This window comes from Panthera leo, chromosome B2, assembly GCF_018350215.1.
Source record: "Panthera leo isolate Ple1 chromosome B2, P.leo_Ple1_pat1.1, whole genome shotgun sequence".
Lineage (NCBI taxonomy): Eukaryota > Metazoa > Chordata > Mammalia > Carnivora > Felidae > Panthera > Panthera leo.
Window position 1 is genome coordinate 104,236,067 of NC_056683.1, and position 20,690 is coordinate 104,256,756.

Here is a 20,690-nt window from a genome sequence, read left to right on the forward strand (position 1 = left end):
TTTTGTGGTTTCCTATGCATTTTAGGATTTTTTTTTTTCTATTTCTGTGAAAAATGCCTTTGGAATTTTGATGGGGATTGCATTGAACCTATGAGTGGTTTTGGACATTTTAAACAATATTAGTTATTTCAATTCATGAGCATAGGATAGTTCTCCATGTATTTGTATGTTCTTTAATTTCTTTCATCAATGTTTTATAATTTTCAGTGTTGAGATCACTTACCTGATTAAATTTATTCCTAAGAATTTTTTGATGCTATTATAAATGAGATGTTTTTCTTAATTTCTCTTTCTGATAGTTGTTAGTGTACAGAAACACAGCTGATTTTTATAAATTGATTTTGTATCTTGCAACTTTAATTCACTTATTAGTTCTAACAGATTTGTTTGGTTGTTTTGTTTTGTTTGTTTGTTTTTTGTTTTTTGTTTTTTTGCTTTTTTGGGGTTTTTTTTTTTTTTTTTTGGTGGAATCTTAAGTATCCCTAAAGGATACCTATAAAGTATCCTTTATATAATATCATGTCATCTTTAAATAGAGGCAGCTTTACTTCCTTCTGATTTGGATACTCTTTCTTTTTTTCTTTTTCTTCTTTTTTTTTGTTTTTTTTTTTTTTTGTTTGTTTGCCTAATTGCTCTGGCTAGTACTTCTTTTTTTATTTTTTTATTTTTTTTAATGTTTATTTATTTTTGAGAGAGAAAGACACACACACAAAGTGTGAGTGGGTAAGGGGCTGAGAGAGGGAAACACAGATCCAAAGCTGGCTCCAGGCTCTGCACAGTCAGCACAGAGCCCAATGTGGGGCTCCAACTCACCAACTCAGATCATGACCTGAGCCGAAGTTGGATGCTTAACTGACTGAGCCACCCAGGCACCCCTGCTCTGGCTAATACTTCTGACATTACATTGAATAAAAATGGTGAGAATCGGCATCATTGTTTTGTACCTGATCTTAGAGGAAAAGCTTTTAACTTTTCCCTGTTGAGTGTAATGTTAGCTGTGGGCTTGTCATATATGGCTCTTATTATGTTTAGGTATGTTCCTTTTATACCCAGTTTGTTGAACTTTTATGATAAAAAGATACTGAATTTAGTCAAATGCTTTTTCTTCATCTGTTGAAGTGGTCATATGATTTTTACCTTCATTTTAGTAAATGTGGTATATCACATTTATTGATTTTTACATATTGAGCCATCCCTACATCCCTAAAATAAATCCTGCTTGGTCATGGTGATGATCTTTTTAATGTGCCATTGAATTCAATTTGCCAATATTTTGTTGAGGATTTTTGAATCTATGTTCATCAGGGATATTGGACTATAATTTTCTTTTTTTTACAACGTTCTTGTCTTCCCTTAGTATCAGGCTAACGCTGACCTCATAAAATGAGTTTGGAAGTATTCCATTCTCTTTTATTTTTTTTGAAAGAATTGGAACAGAATTGGTTTCAATTCTTTAAATGTTTGGAAGCATTCATCAGTGAAACTATCTAGTCCTGGACTTTTCTTTGCTGAGAGCTTTTTGATTACTAATTAAATCTCCTTGCTACTAGTTGGTCTGTTCAGGTTTTCTGTTTCTTCATGGTTCAGTCTTGGTAGGTTGTGTATTTCTAGGAATTTGTCTATTCCTTTAGGTTATCTAATTTGTTGGTGTATAATAGTTCATAGTGATTTCTTTAAAAAAAAATTCTTTAATGTTTATTTTTGAGAGACAAAGGTGGGGGAGGGGCAGAGAGAGACAGAGACACACACAGAATCTGGAATAGGCTCCAGGCTTAGAGTTGTCAGTATAGCACAGAGCCCAATGCGGGACTCAAACTCATGAACCCCTGAGATCGTGACCAGTGCCAAAGTCTGACGTTTAACCAACTGAGTCACCCAGGCACCCTGTTCATAGTAATTTCTTATGAGCCTTGGTATTTTTGTGTCATCAGTTGTAACATCTTTCATTTCTGATTTTGAGTCTTCCTTGCTTTTTATTAGTCTAAAGGTTGGACAATATTGTTTATCTTTTCAAAAAAAAAAAAAAACGGCTCTTAGTTTCATTGATCTTTTCTATGGTCTTTTTATTGTTTTATTTATTCCTGCCTCATCTTCATTATTTCCATCTGTCCATTAATTTTGGACTTAATTTGTTCTTTTTCTAATTCCTTGAGATGTAAAGTTAGCTTGTTTATTGGGGAGCTTTCTTTTTTCTTAGTGTAGGCTTTTATCGCTGTGAACTTCCCTCTTATATTTTTATTTAAAAAATGTTTTAAGTTTATTTATTTTAAGAGAGAGTAAGAGAGAGCATAAGTGGGGGAGGAACAGAGAAACAGGGAGAGAGGGAATCCCAAGCAGGCCCACAACTGTCAGCGTAGAGCCTGATGTGGGGCTCAAACTCATGAACCATGAGATCATGACCTGAGCCAAAATAAAGAGTTGGCCACTTAACCAACTGAGCCACCTAGGCACCTCTGTGAACTTCCCTCTTAGAACAGTTTTTGCTGTATCCAATATGTTTTGGTATGTTTGTTTCCATTTTTATTTGTCTCAAGGTGTTTTTTTATTTTCCTTTTGTTTTCATCTTTAACTCACTGGTTACTTAGGAGCATGTTGTTTAATTTCCATCTATAATTGATTTCCAGTTTTATACCATTGTGGTTGGAAAAGATGCTTACTGGTCCAGCTCCTGGGTGGCTCAGTCATTTAAGCATCTGACTTGGGCTCAGGTCATGATCTCGTGGTCCATGAGTTCGAGCCCCGAGTCGGGCTCTGTGCTAACAGCTCAGAGCCTGAAGCCCACTTCGGATTCTGTGTCTCCCTCTCCCTCCACCCCTCCCCCATGCACACTCTGTCTCTCTCTCTTTCAAAAATAAACATTTAAAAAAAGAAAAGATGCTTACTATGATTTCAATTTTCTTAAATTTATTAAGAGTTGTTTTGTGACCTAACATATGATCTATGCTGGAGAATGTTCCACATGGGCTTGAGAAGACTGTGTATTCTGTTACTGTTGGATGGAATGTTTTCTAGATGCATATGTGGAGTCATCTGGTCTAATGTGTAGTTTAAGTACAATTTTCCTTACTGATTTTTTTTTTGTCTGGATGATCTATTCATTGTTGAAAGTGGGGTATTGAAATTTCCTACTATTACTGTATTGCTAATGATCTGTTAATATTTGCTTTATACGTTTAGGTGTTTCTACGTTAGGTGCATACTTATAAGTGTTATATCGTCTTGGTGAGTTGACTCCTTTATCATTATGTATCGACCTTCTTTGTCTCTTGTTACCATTTGAGGCATCAGCACAGAGCCTGACGTGGGCTCAAACTTGAAACAGTGAGATTATGACCTGAGCTGAAGTCAGGACACTTAACTGAGCCACCCAGGCACCCCTGATAACTTTACTTTTAACACATTCAAAAGCTCTACATTTTTACACTCTTCCCCACCACATTTTATGTTTTTGATGTCAAAATTTACATTTCTTTACCCCCATTTACATTTTTAAATATTGTGCATCTATTAAAAAATTATTATATAATTATTTTTTATGTTCTTTTAAAATTTATACTAAAGTTCTAAGTGATTTACTCACAACCATTACAACATTAGAGTATTCTGAATTTGGGTGTACATTTATTTTTACCTGTGAGTTTTATACTTTCCTATGTCTTCGTGTTAGTAATTAGCATCCATTCGTTTCAACTTGAAGAATTCCCTTTAATACTTCCTGTAAGGCTGGTTAGTGGTGATGAGCTCCTTCAGCTTTTGTTTTAGTCAGCTTTATCTCTTCATTTCTGAAGGACGACTTTGCTGGGTAGAGTATTTTTTGATTGGCAGGGTCTTTGTTGTTGTTGTTGTTGTTGTTGTTAGTATTATTATTAAAACATTTTGACTATGTCATCCCACTCCCTTCTGACCTGAAAGGTTTCTGCAGATAAATCTGCTCATAGTCTTAGGGGGGTTCCTAAGTATGTTAACGACTTACTTTTCTATTGCTGCTTTATGATTCTTTCTTTATCTTTTATTTTTGACAATTTAAATGTATCTTGTGGGTCTCTTTAGATTCATCATTTTTAACCCTTTGAGCTATCTGTATCTGGATGTCTGTTCATTTCTCCCCCAATTTAGCCATTATTTCTTTGAATAAACTTCTGTCCCTTTCTCCCTTTTTTCTTTCTGATACCCCTATAATGTTTCTATTGGTCCTCTTCATAGTGTCCTTTAAGTCCCTTAAGCTATCTTTCCTTTTTTTCTTTTTTTTCTTCTCTGGCTGGATGAATTCCACTACCCTGTCTCTAAGTTTACTGTTCCTTTTTTCCACTTGAGCTAGTCTGGTGATGAATCCTTCTATCAAATTTTTCAGTTTCATTGTTATATTTTTCAGCCCTGTGATTTCCGTTTGGTACTTTTAATATTTTCTTTTTGTTGAAATGTTTACTTATTTCATACATTGCCCTCCTGACTTTGGTAAACATCTTTATGACTATTATTTTAAACTCTCTATCAGGCAAGCATTCATCTGTATTTCATTAAGATTGCTTCCTAGAGATTTATCTCATTCTTTTGGGGAACATATTGCCCTGTTTGTTCATTTCGTTTTGAATCAAATCCCAAACATTCATTTCACTTTAGTATTTATTTGACATATATTTAATTTGAAATATTTGAAACATTTACATAGTTCACAATGTGCCATATCAGAATCCTATTACATATGATCCTTGAGAAAACAACCTTATACATATGTGCTTTTGTCTTTGTGGAGCTGTATTTCTGTAAGTAATAGAAGTAGGTCAAAAGATAAAATGTTTGTATAATTTTGTTAAATTATTGCTAAACTCTATCCTATAGGATTTGTACTATTTTGCACCTCTAACAGCATTTTGACAGTGACCTCATTTCTCTACAGCTTTTACTAGAGTGTTTGTCATAGTTTGATATTTTACTAATCTGGATGTTACCTTATTGTTGATTTCATTTACATTTCTTTTATTATGAGATGAGAATTTGGGAGGGGAGATATATTTACCTTTCTTTTTTGTTAACTGTCTTGTCTTCTGTTCATTTTTCTAATGACATGATTTTTTTTTTTAATTTTAAGAGTTTTTTGTATGTTTGGATAAGTGTAGTTGTATTCAAGGTATATGATGCAGGTATTTTTTCCCAATTTGTCATTTGTGTTTGACTTTGCTTGTGGTATTTTTTTCCCCTATGCAAAAGTTCTTTTTAAAGTTTTATATGGCCAAAACGATCACTTTATTTTTCTGTGCTTTCTGTTTTTGAGTCATGGTTGGAAAGGTTTTCCTTCCTTAGGTCACAAAGGAATTCATCCATTTTTCTTCTAAGAGTACTGTGATTTCATATTTTACATTTAGATGCCTAATTTATTTAGAGTTTATTTTGTTTATTCCATGAGGTTTGGATTCAGTTTTATCTTTTTTCAAATGACTGTCCAGTTGTTCCAAAAAACTTGTTTAAAGATACTTCTTTTTCCTGTTGATTTTTGATGCCACCTTTATCATGTGCCAAATTTCCACATTTCTGTTTTGCTTCATTTGTGTGTCTTTCTGTTCATATGTCAGCACCACTCTGTTTTGATTAGTGAAGCTTTAGAGCATGTTTTCTTCTCTGCAGAGCTAGTTACCCTCCATCATTGTTCTTTTAATTGACCTCCTTGGCTATTCTTGCATGCTTAATTTTTGTAATCAAATTGACAATTTTAAGGTATTGTTTCTTACATGATCATTGTATGCTTGCATAGTCATTGACTGAAGCAATGACGCAATAAGCTGTCCTGCTGAACCCTTTGAAACATATTTTACATTGTTAACGTATAAATGTGTATGTAACATATAAGTGTGTTTCTACTTATAAAGTACAAAGATACTTTTTTAAATGTGCAAAAATCATTCGAATAAACTTTGTGAACAATATAGGCAAGTCTGTGTTATTCTCTCCTAGTCTTTGTAGGCTTCCCAATTTTTCCATTATAATGGGTTCTTTGATAGTTTTTCATTAGAATTTGATAGGTAAGGACTAGGGTCCTTTGAGCTCTGCCATTCCAATGAAACAGAGGTCTTGTTATCAAATTCGAATCATCTTGCCTATCATGTTTCTCCCCCTTATCTTTTCAGGCTGGACACTAGCCCAGGCTGGACACTAGCCCACTGGTCAGCTAAAAGGGATTACAATCATAAAAGCTATTTGATTCTATTTAAACAGATTATGCTTGGATGGCACACTTGGATGTTTGGTTAAGACTTGTGTCAGTGAACTAAACATTGGAATAATGGCATAGCAGTGCCTTTTCCCATTTAACAACACTACTCATTTAGCTTAGTATATTTTGACATTCAAATTAATTAATTTTCTCTACACATTATTTAGAATATTTTTTTAAGTAAAAAAGAATATTCTCTTTAATTTCTGCTTTCACATAAGTGATTCCTCAATATTCTGCTTGAGTGAAGCCAACCTAAACTAAATTTTTGTATTTTAGATTTTAAAATTTGGGATACTGAATTCTCATCTTTAAAATGAAATTAAGTGGTAATGTTTTGCTGTACTGAATCTAGTAATTTAATGAATATAGAAATACAGATAGTGGGAGAAAATGTCTTTTATTTTTTAGGGGTGATAAGATATTTTTCCTGAAGATCTCTTAATGTATATATATTCCTTCCAGCAATACTTTTTACCAAGTAGGGAATAAAGTAGATGTTAAAAAGGAAGCTCACTGACCATTTCTGTTTATTGTAGCCCTGTCCTGCTTAAGGGGCTAAAGATTCTGAGCATGCAAGTTCAGGCCCACTATCCCCTTCACCAACCGTACCTAGAGTAGAATATTGGGAGCCCCAGGCTCAGTGGATGTCTGTGGAGAGAGAAAGAGTTGCTTCAGGCATTCTTCATGATTGGTATCTCATGTTCCTTGGGTGGGTGTTGAGCAACCATATGGACACAGAATCATGGTATCTCTTCTAATGTCTGCCTTTTTTCCCCACATTTCTTACCTTGTATCTGCTTTAGTGTCATGAAAATGGCAGGACTTGGAACCCTGTAATGCGTTTCAGCCTAAGTGCCCTTCTGCCTGGCTCTTGGTAGGTGTGTTAACGCTAGCACTTTCTTCTGGCCGGGTTCTTATTGCAAACTTGGTGACTTTCTTTGAAAGCACTGTGCTTTTCCTCACAAAGAAGTAAAATGATTCTAGATTCAGATGATCTTGGATGCCATTCTTGGCTCCACCATTTAACTTAACTGTGTGATCTTAAGCATGTAATTTTCCTGTCTCTAAATACTACTTTTACAGCTTATAAAATGGACATGTAATACTTAATGTGAGTTTTGAAGATTAGATGAAATAAAGTACAAAAGGGCTTGGAACATGCTATGCGCTTAATATGAAGTACAACATCTCTGTTTCCTCCCAGTTATAAATAGTGAATTTTGCTTGATGATGCAAATGCCACTCTTAGCCACCTGATCAAACACGTAGAATATGGACACCAAGGCAGGCCAGAATTTAGCTGAATATGCCCCTTGGATACCTGGCCACCCACTCAGAGGCCCCCACATCAAGTCTCTCTAAATTCCAGGTTTATTCTGCTCTCCTTGGAAAGTCACTGTCGAGGCCCCAATGTGCTTCACAGGCAAGGCCACACAGCTTAGAAATCCACTTCCTTTGGCTTAATTTTATAGGAATAACTTACGATATTTAATGTATTACTGACATTTAACATTCATAGTTAGTTTTCATGTTTAACTTACGGAAGGAAAAAAGATGAATCACAGCTGCCATTAGTCATGTTTTAAAAACAGTGGTACTACATGACTCTCCTAACTTATTGGAAGCTGTTTCTAAGCACACAAAGGCAATTGATTGAAAATTGAATGACTTTCTATCAGATTACTGTCTTGAGGGTGCTTTTAGAGTGAATAGACCAATTTACATCTTAAGGTAGAATTGACCTTATTTTGGCATATTTGGGTGGTGTGACCCAGGGCACACAGTAGGCAGAGGTGTGGCTAATATACAGTAGACACAACAGCCGTGAAGCTGGTAAAAGTGAAGTTGGTACTGCTCCAGCCTGTAAAGTTTACCCTTGGGAATAATTTCTGAAGTGTTCATTGCTATGTTCTACATTTAAATTCCTAATTATTTTAAAGCTTCTTTCATTTTTCTTAAATTTATATTGCTATAAATATCAAGTGTCTAAAACCAGATTTTGTTAACATAAAAAGAACATTTTTTTAATGTTTATTTTTGAGAGAGAGACAGACAGACAGACAGAGCAGGAGCGGGGGAGGGGCAAAGAATCTAAAGCAGGCTCCAGGCTCTGAGGGGTCAGCACAGAGCCTGACATGGGGCTTGAACTCGTGAACTGTGAGATCGTGACCTGAGCTGAGGTTGGATGCTTAACCGACTGAGTCACCCGAAAGCCCCTAAAGCCAGATTTTTTAACATGAATCTTCTGTATGAATTTACTAAATATTTTATAGGTTAATAAAACTAAATGTTACCTCAGAGAAAAAGGATTGTTTTTGAGTTCTGCTTTTTGTAAAAGCTAAACAAGCAGTAGAGCTTCATTTAAACATGCTTATAAAAATGTATAAATTTGCCTATACCATGGATCAAATCATGACCTTCAAGATATAGTTACATATGGAAAAGTATGACATAAAATTGTTAGGCTGTAAAATGTGCTAGAAAACAGGACTAATAACCATAATAACATTGTAAAGGGAGTTACGAGTTGTCCCATTGTTTCTAGTATTTATTTTCTCTATACTATTAATTCATTTAAATAAATATCAGTGATTTTTTGACCCCTCTTAGATTTAAAATTTTTTTTTTTAACGTTTATTTATTTTTGAGACAGAGACAGAGCATGAACGGGGGAGGGGCAGAGAGAGAGGGAGACACAGAATCGGAAGCAGGCTCCAGGCTCTGAGCCATCAGCCCAGAGCCCGATGCGGGGCTCGAACTCACGGACCGCGAGATCGTGACCTGAGCCGAAGTCGGACGCTCAACCGACTGAGCCACCCAGGCGCCCCGACCCCTCTTAGATTTTAAACACCAAACTTCTGTTATTCCAAGCATTTACCTTAACAGTGTTTGTGTAAATGAAATAGCATAAAAGTAGAGTATTCTGTAAACCTTGTAATACTAAATGTTAATCTTTTCACAGATGGTTATTTTGAAAGACTATGTATCTATTAGAGCTATAAGAAAAAAATTTAAATACAGTCATTTGATCATAAATCTATACAAATAAAAATAGATGCCAATATTATTGTTAAGCTTCTTTTTACTCGTTTTATCAAGTAAACTGTCCAATTTTAAGTATGACTTCTAAGGATGCCCACTGTACTCTGTACATAATAGATGGTTCAAAAGGCGTTTATGATAATGGAGGCAGTCTGTTCATATAAAACTATTATAAAAATTTGGATCAATGAAGCTATTGCATTTTGGAAAGATTTTTTTGCCACTTTTCTTCCTTTTGTAGCCATCTTGATTCATGGAAGCAGCACATTTTGATAACCTCTATTCCTCTCCTCACCAACACCATACCCCCAACCTAGGCCATTAATAGTTCATTTTTGTGTTCATATCCTTCTGTTTCACATAAATTCTCTTAAACTTATCTCTGAAAGTGGTCTAGGCAGCTTTTTAAAAACTTTTTAGAGTCAGAACTCTTTTACACTCTTAAAAATTAATGAAAACATCAAAGAGCTTTGTGAAGACTATACCTATTGATATTTACTATGTTAAAAATTAAAGCTGAAAGATATTTAAAACATGTATGCATTCATTTTAAAGGTTCATTTTTTTTTCCTTTTAGGGTGAGAGGTCCATTTTGTATTAACATTAACATATTTTTAGGAAGAAATAACTATACTTTTTTAAAACAAAGCATTTAGCACAAGAGATCTTTGTTGCTCATTCTTGCAGATTTTGCACGCCTACTGTATTCAGTCTGTCGCAGTGTGGTGTTTTGGTTTCTATATATGAAGAAAATACAACCGCTTCATATCAATATGTGCTTGAAAAGGACAGAGTTTTTAAGAATCTTTTCAGAAAATTATGGATATTCTTTGATTCTATACTAGAACTTGACAAGTAGTCGTTGCATAAAAGTTGGTTTTAAATGGACTCTGATTCATAAAAGTACGGGATCTGAAGCCATGTTAATGAGCTCCCATCTTTTAATTAGTAGAATAATCCATTGGTAGATTTTGCACGTTTTTAAAACAAAGCATTTAGCACAAGAGATCTTTGTTGCTCATTCTTGCAGATTTTGCACGCCTACTGTATTCAGTCTGTCGCAGTGTGGTGTTTTGGTTTCTATATATGAAGAAAATACAACCGCTTCATATCAATATGTGCTTGAAAAGGACAGAGTTTTTAAGAATCTTTTCAGAAAATTATGGATATTCTTTGATTCTATACTAGAACTTGACAAGTAGTCGTTGCATAAAAGTTGGTTTTAAATGGACTCTGATTCATAAAAGTACGGGATCTGAAGCCATGTTAATGAGCTCCCATCTTTTAATTAGTAGAATAATCCATTGGTAGATCTTTCATCTGTGCATGGTTTTATAATAGCTTGCCTTTTGTATTTTGAATGTTTGCTTGCTGAGTTATTCCAGTCTTCCAAGTGTTGATGTATTTAGTTACACAGTATAAAAATAATTCACATTTGTTATTACTGACCTCATCAGAAAAACTTTTATGTGTTGGTAAACTCTTAAGCACATGGTAGTAGATACACATTTTCTAAAATTCTTATTTTCTCTTGGAAGCTCAAATTTAGTCATTGGCAGCAAAGGCTTTCAATTTTCTTTGAGCCGGCAGGCTTCTCCATCTTCAAGAAAACTTCCACTTAAATACCTAAGTCTAAATAATTGCAGTTTGTCAGTTTGTCATTTTCTCACATAAAAATGATGTTTCATGGAAAAAAAAAAAAAGGAGCTACTTCAGCTCTTAATGCATAGTTTCTTTTCATTGTGATAGTTACTGCACTTTGGTGTCCACTGTGCTTTTTACATAGTTTTCATTTCATCACACAGAATATGGAAAAGAGATATACGCAAAGATTTGAGATTTGATAAAATTAATAATCTTCACACTTTATCAAGGATATTCTTTTTTAAATTTTTTTTTAATGTTTATTTATTTTTGAGGGAGAGAGAGAGCACAAGCAGGGGAGAGGCAGAAAGCGGGGGAGACAGAGAATCCCAAGCAGGCTCCAAGCCGTCAGCACAGAGCCCAAAGCGGGGCTCAAACTTGCAAACTGTGGGATCGTGACCTGAGCCTAAGTCAAACACTTAACTGACTGAGCCGCCCAGGTGCCCCCTTTATCAAGAATATTCTTAAGTGAAACTGGCTTGTGTGTGTGTCTGTGTGTGTAGCTTAGAGTTCATGACAGTATGCAGAATCAGGCAAGGATTGCTAGAGCAGTTTGGTACCTCTGCTGGACTCTTGCTTAAGGTGCCAGTGTTTTTAACCTGTAAGTGCTGTGGCACCATCAGTGCAAATGTCAGCATATAACGTATTTGTATTATCAGGAAACTAATTTTTACTTGAGGATTCCCTCAAAGAGTCTCTAAGGCCCTGGAGATCCATGGACCTTACTTTAAGATTGGCCCGTAAGGGAAGAAGGTATAGTTTATAACAAGAGGGCTACAGTAAACATTTTTCTAACCCTCCTCTTAACTGACTCGCCAGTGAAATTAGCCTCCATTCCTTGTGTCATCTGGCAGCAACTCTCACAAAATGCTGAATGTCAAGGTTGGTCAGCTGTCCTCTGCTATGTCCATTCATCTCTGTTCCCACCAGCAGAGTGAAGTGTTTTTGCAAATACCAGTTGTATTCTCAAATGACTTTATGCCAATGCCATCAATACTTGTAGTTATACAATTTTAATATTATGTGAGTAAGTAGGAGTTCAAAAAGAAAAAACTTAGTGTTTCTAAAACTAACTTAAATGCTTTGGAATGACTTACTGTAAAAGATTGCTATCATATAATTTACTGTGGATGAGATTTGTAAAAGGTTAGGGAAAAATATACAAATCTGGAAGGATTCTGCATTCCTTCACTAATATCTTTAATTTCTATATTATAAAGAAACTAAAGCTTGCAATTGTGATGATGTGTTGTGTGTGTTCTTTGCAGGAAAGAACAATGAAACCAATCTTTAGACTCACAGTTTTTAAAAAAAAGGCTTTTATCTCACCTTCAAAAGATTAATGAATGTATGTACATACGGATATGTTAAGCTGAAGTAAAATTCATAAGTTAATACCTGTATCTTTTTTTTTTTAATGATTCACCACTTAACCAACTTTTCCAGTAGATTTACTGACCAGTAGTGAGAGTCACATTGAATCAGATAGTTACTTTGCTGCTATCCATGTGCTAGAAGCAAATTTCCTTTGGTTTCCATGACAGTAAAATATGCTCTCTCCCATCATTGCACTTTGAATCTGTGGCTGGGTCAAATTGTATTGGTAAAGTATTTAGACAGCCTTTTAGAAATATAATCTTACAGGTCAGATTTCATAATGATACAGTGATGAGCCGGATGGTATCAGCTTTTTTTCAAAGTCAGTATACTAGCATTTTGTTGAGTTGGGAACTGCCTGGAATAAGCAAGTATATGGGGGCATCTTGGAGATTTCATAGTTCGCCTAATTTCATAAATTGCATAATAATACTTCCTGAAGGATGAGAATTATAATAATAAGTGTTCTTTGATCTACGAAAATAAGTTCCCTGGTCAATCAGATGTGTCAGGATTAGGGCGATGGTAGCGGTTCACTGATGTCAGCTCTCCCATGGCCAGGTACGTATGCTGTCGTTTATAGATGCATCGTGACATGGCGCAGAGACAGGGGCTGGGAAACAAATGGCCTGGACTCTCTGCCTGGCTTGCTTAGCAACCACCAGGAGTCAGTGAAGACTGTGTTCCTAACTCCCTAACAGTGAGCTTGCAGGATAAGTTGTTTTCCCTGGAAGTGGAGGGTTCATTCATACTCTTCATAGTGTGTTTACAACCAGTACATGCTAGTTGCTTTGTCTGTGACCAAACGATTAAAAAACTCATCAACCTTAGTTAGTTTAGCACCAGGCTATATCACCACAGCTAACTAAACACTGAAATTATCAAATGCCAAGAGATTTCTCCGGATGCCTGATTTCATGATGATCCCATATTCACTGTTAACAGTGTGGCCTGGTCTTATAGGCCTATTCCTTCTTTTTTCCTTTTTTTCCAAAAATGTTTACTGAGTATCTGCGGTGTGTCAGACACTGTTGTAGGGTTAGGGATCCTATAGTGAATACAACAGAGGCAAAAATAAAACCCTGCACTTGTAGAACTTAACACCTGGTAGACGATACATGTACATATGTATATGTATACATACATATACATGTACATGTACATACGCAATCACACATACATACATATATACATACACAAATGCAAAGAGGACAGAAAAAGTGACAAAGGGAAATGAGATACTGTTAGTTGGAATTCTGCAGGGTGACCATAGAAGGCAACATTAAGATCATGTCTTTCATACAAACTCCTAAAAGAAGGCTATAGTCTAGAGGAAGTGGTCTCTCAGGACATTTGTGTGTGTGTGAAGAGAGAGAGAATCTTAAGCAGGCTCCGTGGTCAGCCCAGAGCCTGATGTGGGGCTTGAACCCATCATCTTGGGATCATGACCTGAGCCGAAATCAAGAGTTGGCCACTCAGCTGACGGAGCTGCTCAGGTGCCCCTTTCAGAACATTTTTAAGTATCCTTGTCCTGGGATCTCTGGGGCTTGCATGGGAGAAATACTGCATCTTAGTTTTCACGGACTCTGACTGAAATTTAGCATTTCTTCCAAATGATGTACATAGGTAACCACTATAGTAATATTGGGAGAACTTGTAACTTTGTTGCAAAGAGATATTTTCGTGTCCCATTATAGGTATTGTAGACACTCTTGTGTATGCTCATCATGACTTATAAATTATGGTAGTTCCTATCTCTACTGTTAAATCTTGGTTTTTAGTGCCGTAATAAAGAAGCACAGAGATCACAATTTTTTAAAACTCTGTATTAATAGTTAGATGTCAAAGTAATAGTTTTCCTTATATCCCTACGTAATCTATCTTATGAATTTTAGAGCGTTAAGAGGCTGAGGCTTCACCAGATTGCCAAGAGGTCAGGAGGTTCCTGGCATAGAAATATTAAGCTTTCATTTAATCCCCAATCAAGAATTTTCTTCAACCTTCCAACCGTACAGCACTTCCTTCACTTGTGTCCTTCTCCTAGAGATTAGTCACATACATCTTGAGATGGTTTGGGCTTTCTGGATAGTTCCGTAGAATTGTGATTGTGAAAGATCCCTTTTAAAAAGCTTCCTCTGTAATGCAGGCCACACAGTATTAAAACACTTGCAGAATAATGTACCAAGTTAAGCAGAAAGTTGGCTTCCTAGAAAGTGACGGTTTCATATTTCACAGGTCAGCTTTTACATTTCTCTGGAAGTTATTACTCAAAGGACCTAAAGGCAGTGCAGTTCATCTTAAGAGAAAGAACAAGATGTAGAAATCTGAGTTAGAATCAGTTCATTTCACTCACTTTAACTAGATTTCATAGGCTGTGATACCTTCACCTTGACCTGCCTATGGGAAATAAGATGGGATGTACATGTTCCACTGGTTTGGCAAGGAAGCCCTAAGAATAAAACTGAGAACCTCTTACACAGGTAAAAAGGGGAAATGGGTACTCCTGAGAATTTTGCCCTGCCACTACATGTTATATGCTTTAGATCTCTTTGACCATATCCTTCTACCTCTCGTCGAAAGTAACAAGTCAAAAGTAAAAATTCTCAACATCTTGATGTTGCCAGAAATCTGAGAGAAAAAAAATCATTTGTTCTGTAATTTTCCCATGAGATGAGCCTTATGCTTGTGTCTACGGTGGAAGGAAGCTAATTGTGAGGCACTAAACCTCTTGGATTGTGTCTTCAGTGGTGCCCTTTCCTTCTAAGAAACAGATACTCGAAAAGTGGGATGAACGCTATAAGACCCTTGCACTCAGTCACATGGTTGATTTTCCTCTGCAGGCTGGTGAAAGACGCTCCTTGGGATGAAGTCCCGCTTGCTCACTCCCTGGTTGGTTTTGCCACTGCCTATGACTTCTTGTACAACTACTTGAGTAAGACACAGCAGGAGAAGTTTCTTGAAGTGATTGCCAATGTCTCGGGATATATGTATGAAACTTCATACCGAAGAGGATGGGGATTTCAGTACCTCCACAATCACCAACCCACCAACTGCATGGCCTTGCTCACGGGAAGCCTAGTTCTGATGAATCAAGGTGCGTGTGGACACAATCGAGGGGATGCCCAAGCCAATATCAGTCACAGTTGCCTTGAGAGCAGAGCATTTTTGTATCTAGCCTTAGTATATATGTTCATGGTCAGATCCCAACTAAGTTCATGAGATGAAGTAATACCTAGGACATCCCTTAGAGAATTGAGACACATCTCTTTCCTCATTTCTGCTAGTTATATTAGCCTGCAGGTTATTTAAGTAAGGCTTCTGATTGTGCCAAGCCATATCCTTACAGCACACCGTCAGTGGTGAAAATTCATTTTCCCAGAGAATTTTGACAGTGAAGACAGCCATCCTGGATAAATGGAGTTTTTAGTTTTATTCATTCATTCATTCATTCATTCAAATTTGTATTTAAATTGTAGTTAGTTAACATGCAGTATAATATTGGTTTCAGGAGTAGAACCTAGTGATTCAGCACTTAAACATAACACCCAGTGCTGTCTTCCATAATACCCATCACCCATCTTATCTGTCTCCCACATACGTCTCTCCTTCAACCCTCAGTTTGTTCCCTGTCTTTAAGAGTCTCTTGTGATTTCCTTCTCTCTCTCCCTTTTTATTTTTCTCCCTTCCCATATGTTCATCTTTTTAAAACCTAAGTGGGTGGTTTATTATTTGAAATGACTGTTCTTTGCAAATAGATGTCTATCATTACAACACTACTTTTTTTCTCTAAAGACTTCAAACAACCAATCTAGATCATTTAGCTCAAATTTGGAAGTGACTTTTGTGGATCACATAGCTACTTTGCATTAATGTATTATGTAATTGCTGATATTACATTTTCTCTGCTTGTATAATTCTGACTTAATTACAACACCTGTGAAAGTCTACAAATGATTAAATAAGACTGTATTTAAGAAAAGCAGCCCTAAGATCACAGTGAATTATTAGGATACTAAATATATACTTGGAATAGGCAAATCTAACAGAACTCTTGACTACTTCCCCATGAGATTTAGTATGCATTTTGTAGATTATCCAACATCAGATTTTCTCAAGTCTAGCTTTCTCCCTTGTCTTACCAACCAGCCATCACTTTTAATTAGTCTTAGAGGAAAAGAAACTAACATTACCTAAGCATATGACACGTGCTAATCCTTGTCCCTGTTTTATTTAATTATCGCACTAGCCATATAAGGTAGCTGGGATTTGGACCTAGTTCTGGCCAAACTCAAAGTTTACTCTCTTTCCATTACATTTTGTTGCCTCTCTTGGAATAGAGATTCAATTTATAATAATTTAAGAAAAGCTTTAAGAGGGTAGAGTTTCATCCTAGCTCCCTTTGTCCCCTACTCTTACAAAAACAAACAAGATTTAAAAGACGAAAATGCAAATAAATAAATAAATTAACTAATTAATTAAAAAAATGAAAGATTAAAATGCAAACCTTCAAAGTATTTATAAATCCCAATGCCTGTGGAATGACATCATCATGAAATGGTGGAAGGAACCCAAAATGAGCTAGGTCTCAGCCCGGGTCCTTGGTTTTAGCCCAATATAGTGTTATTTCTTTATATAAATGTTTAGTTCTTTAGTAGCAGGAAGAGAGCTTACTTCTTCATTCTTTGTGGTAGATAAAATTGTTCCAGAAAGTATGCAGGCATCGAAAATACTGGTTCAGATTGGATCAAAATGTGTAGTTCTCCCCTGGCAGGAGTTTTCATTGTGCATTTATTTTGTGATTACAGTTCTGGTTGCTCAGAACTATGGGATACAGTCTTACAGAACCCCCACATAGGCAGTGTACACTTTTCTTTTTTAAGTTTATTTATTTTTGAGAGAGAGACAGCTGGGGAGGGGCAGAGGAGAAGGGGACAGAGGATCTGAAGTGGGCTCTGTGCTGATAGTAGAGAGCCCGATGCGGGGCTTGAACTCACAAACTGTGAGATTGTGACTTGAGCCGAAGTCGGAGGCTTAACCGACTGAGCCTTTCAGGTGCCCCAGCAGTGTACATATTTATGAGACGATTGGACAGACGAAGAGGTGAAATCTCTGGCCCTGCACATCTCAGTTAATAATCAGGCTTACAGTCCTGGGTTTGTTGGCATACCCACTACCTTTAGGGGCTGCCTCACAGGCTGTTTCAACAATCCCGCGTTCTCCAGACCAGCCTCGTAGATACTGACTAGGTAGCTTAGTGTATCGGTAGTTCTCAGCAGACTCACATAAAATCTCAAAAGTGGGAGAATTCGAACTCGGTGCACAGGGACCGCAAGCTCACACATAAGCAGTTTACACATCAGTTGCAAAGAAGATAGATGTGAAATGTTTAAATGATTATGCAATAGTTATAATAGCAACAGAGAATAAAGTAAGAGGTACCATGAAGCTATGGTTAAATATCAATTGAGTGTATTAAGTTTGAATTCAGGAAAACAGTCTTCTTTAGGTGGGTTAGAGAAGGTTCATAGCACTTTGAAAGATTGACAGGGTGTATGGATAATGAAAATAATGAAGCACATTCCAGGCAAGGTCTATATGGATGGTAGATAAACACAGAGCATAGCATCAATAACAATCCCAGTGCCTCATATTGACAGATTTGAAGTTTACAAAGGTAGACATTGCCTCATGTCTCCTGAACAAGGTTGTTGTAAGGAAAAAATAAGGAAAAGCTAGGTAATGCGATATCAGTTAGCAGGCCTGATTTTAAGCATCACTTGGAGATGGTAGATATGGAGAAGAAAAAGATGATGACTGGAATTTTTATTTTTTTAATGTGTATTTATTTTTGAGAGAGACCACGCAAGCAGGGGAGGGGCAGAGAGAGAGGGAGACAGAGAATCCGAAGCAGGCTCCGTGCTGTCGTGTTTTGCCCCTGATGTGGGGCTCCAGCAGTCCTCGAACTGTGAGATCATGACCTGAGCCGAAGTTGGATGCTCAACTGACTGAGCCACCCGGACACCCCTGGAATTTTAAACCCTAATGATTAGAGAATGGAAACTGAAAACTCTCCAGAAGACTGGCATGTCAGGTGTAGAGCTGGATAGGAGGTGTCAATGTACAATTAACAGTCACCTCTGCAAAGCTGAGCCTGAGAACAGTGCTGCCCTCATGAGATGGGAGCCCGGTCCTGCATAGCCTGGGACCTTGGATTTAGGCTGGGGTCTGTGGTCCCGGGGCCCCTGGAAGCCCTCACCCCCAGCACATGTAGTAAGCTGTGGCAGTGTTTGGCACTGGTGATCACACACATGTCTGTGGGGGTAAAGCCACAAAACTCCATCCACATCAGGAGGCAATGAGCTTAATTTTATCCTCACTGGTTCTATGTTTTAAATATAAGCAAACAAAACAAACCTGAAATCTAAAGACCTAGGTTCAGATCAAAGTCCTGTTCACTTTTAGTCATGTGTCAGAGGTCTTGCACAAGGCAAGCTTTCTGTAATTTTGGAGTAACAATGCCTAATTGAATTGTTAAAAGGATTAAGTAAGATTGTGTTCAGTGCTGTGGAGATTATAAATGTTTTAGAAATGTGAGTTGTTACTGTTACCAAAATGCTAGCCTTGCAAGAATTATAGAAAACTAGCATTTTTGAGTCAAAAGAATTTTATAAAGTTTGTAGGCCTTTAATTTTCAGTTGCAGAAATTGAAAAATGTGACAGCTTGAGTGCTTGAACCAAATTTTGGACCTCATTTTAGGTAGGTTCAGAACTCCAAGTTGATTATTTTTACCATTAGATTGTCACTCCAATGGTCTCTCTACCCCGCTGTGCTGCCTTTTGAGATCCTCTGGAATCTAAAAGCACATGAAGAATGAGAAACTGTCTTTAATGACAGGACAAACTGAAGACTATCTGCTTAGGCTTTATCGTATTTGCAGCTTATTAAAAATCCTATAAAATAATGGTGCAAGTTGTATGAAGTATTAAGCTTCAAAAATATTTTCAAGTAGTAGTTTTTAAAAAACTTGAAGGAGTGTCCGAGGGGCTCAGTCCGTTGAATGTCCGACTTCGACTCAGGTCATGATCTCTCACTTAGTGAGTTCGAGCCCCACGTCAGGCTCTGTGCTGACAGCTCAGGGCCTGGAGCCTGCTTCGGACTCTGTGTCTCCCTCTTTCTCTGCCCCTCCCCCGCTCACGCTCTGTCTCTCTCAAAAACAAATAAAATTTTTTTTTTAATTTAGAAAAATTGAATTAAATCAATATACAAGATCTTTACATATAGACATAAAGTTATCTTAGATGTGATGAGGTTTCAGTTTATTTAACAGCAGTACTCATTTCAAGGTTTATCTTCATTTAATAAGGGACTTGTATTCAAGAACTTTTTAACCCACATCATGGACCTGACCCAAACCTAGATTAGCAGAATGCTGTTTGTAATGTTGATAAATGAGTTTTGCAAAATGCCATTTGTAATATAAACTAGCCAGATGACTCAGAGGGTTTTATTTGGCTATCATTTTGCCAAATTTTGTTTATGCTTTATTAGAGCCATAGTGATTGTATCCGTGTGTTTTCATTCTTCAGGTTATCTCCAAGAAGCATACTTATGGACCAAACAAGTTCTGACCATCATGGAGAAGTCTCTGGTCCTGCTCCGAGAGGTGACGGATGGCTCCCTCTATGAAGGAGTTGCCTATGGCAGCTACACCACTCGATCCCTCTTCCAGTATATGTTTCTCGTTCAGAGGCACTTTGATATCAACCACTTTGGCCACCCATGGCTGAAACAACACTTTGCGTTTATGTATAGAACTATCCTACCAGGTACAGTGAGGAATCAGAAGTGGGAAAGTGGGAAAGCATTAGCAATTATGTTTGTTTCTGATTATGAAAATGGGCTAGATGAGGAGAAGAAATGTGAGGTTTGAGTCATACTGAGGTTAGACTTTTTGTCAAAAAAATAAAGAATTCAAGAGTTATGTATCACCAGAACATTCGGGGAATTAATGCGAGGATTTGTGATTTACATACTCTAAAACTTGGAGCATAATGGATCAGATACAATTCATAGCCCCCATAGTACTTTTATTTTTGTAGATGTAAAACTTGGGTACGTATACAAATTACTTTTCATGAATCTTCACAAAATATAAACATTTATGATTACATGGTAATTTTCCTTGACGAATGATCATAACTTGAGTCTCTTTCATTTTTTAGTTTTTAGTTTTTTATTTCCGAACTATATATATATATTCAAAATGAAAGATTACACCTATGTATTTGCTGGAGCTTTGGTGTTTTCTTTAAACAGTTTATTGAAAAAAATTACATAAAAAATAAAAAAATGAATTGCTGTAAGGGCACCTGGGTGACTCAGTCAGGTCTGACTTCGGCTCAGGTCATGATCTCA

The 20,690-nt window shown here is 36.6% G+C and overlaps 1 protein-coding gene across 6 annotated transcripts in view; it reads left to right on the top strand.

Moving 5' to 3' along the window:
- DSE (dermatan sulfate epimerase) overlaps positions 1-20,690 on the top strand; it is a 79,534-nt gene that overhangs the window by 52,664 nt on the left and 6,180 nt on the right. For 5 of the 6 annotated variants that reach the window (XM_042939661.1, XM_042939660.1, XM_042939659.1 and 2 more), the window contains 2 exons: positions 15,115-15,368; positions 19,862-20,101. In XM_042939661.1, the coding sequence (XP_042795595.1) occupies positions 15,115-15,368; positions 19,862-20,101 (494 nt within the window). Of the gene's footprint in view, positions 1-15,114; positions 15,369-19,861; positions 20,102-20,690 lie in introns of those variants that run through there. The other variant, XM_042939664.1, reaches the window with a different exon arrangement.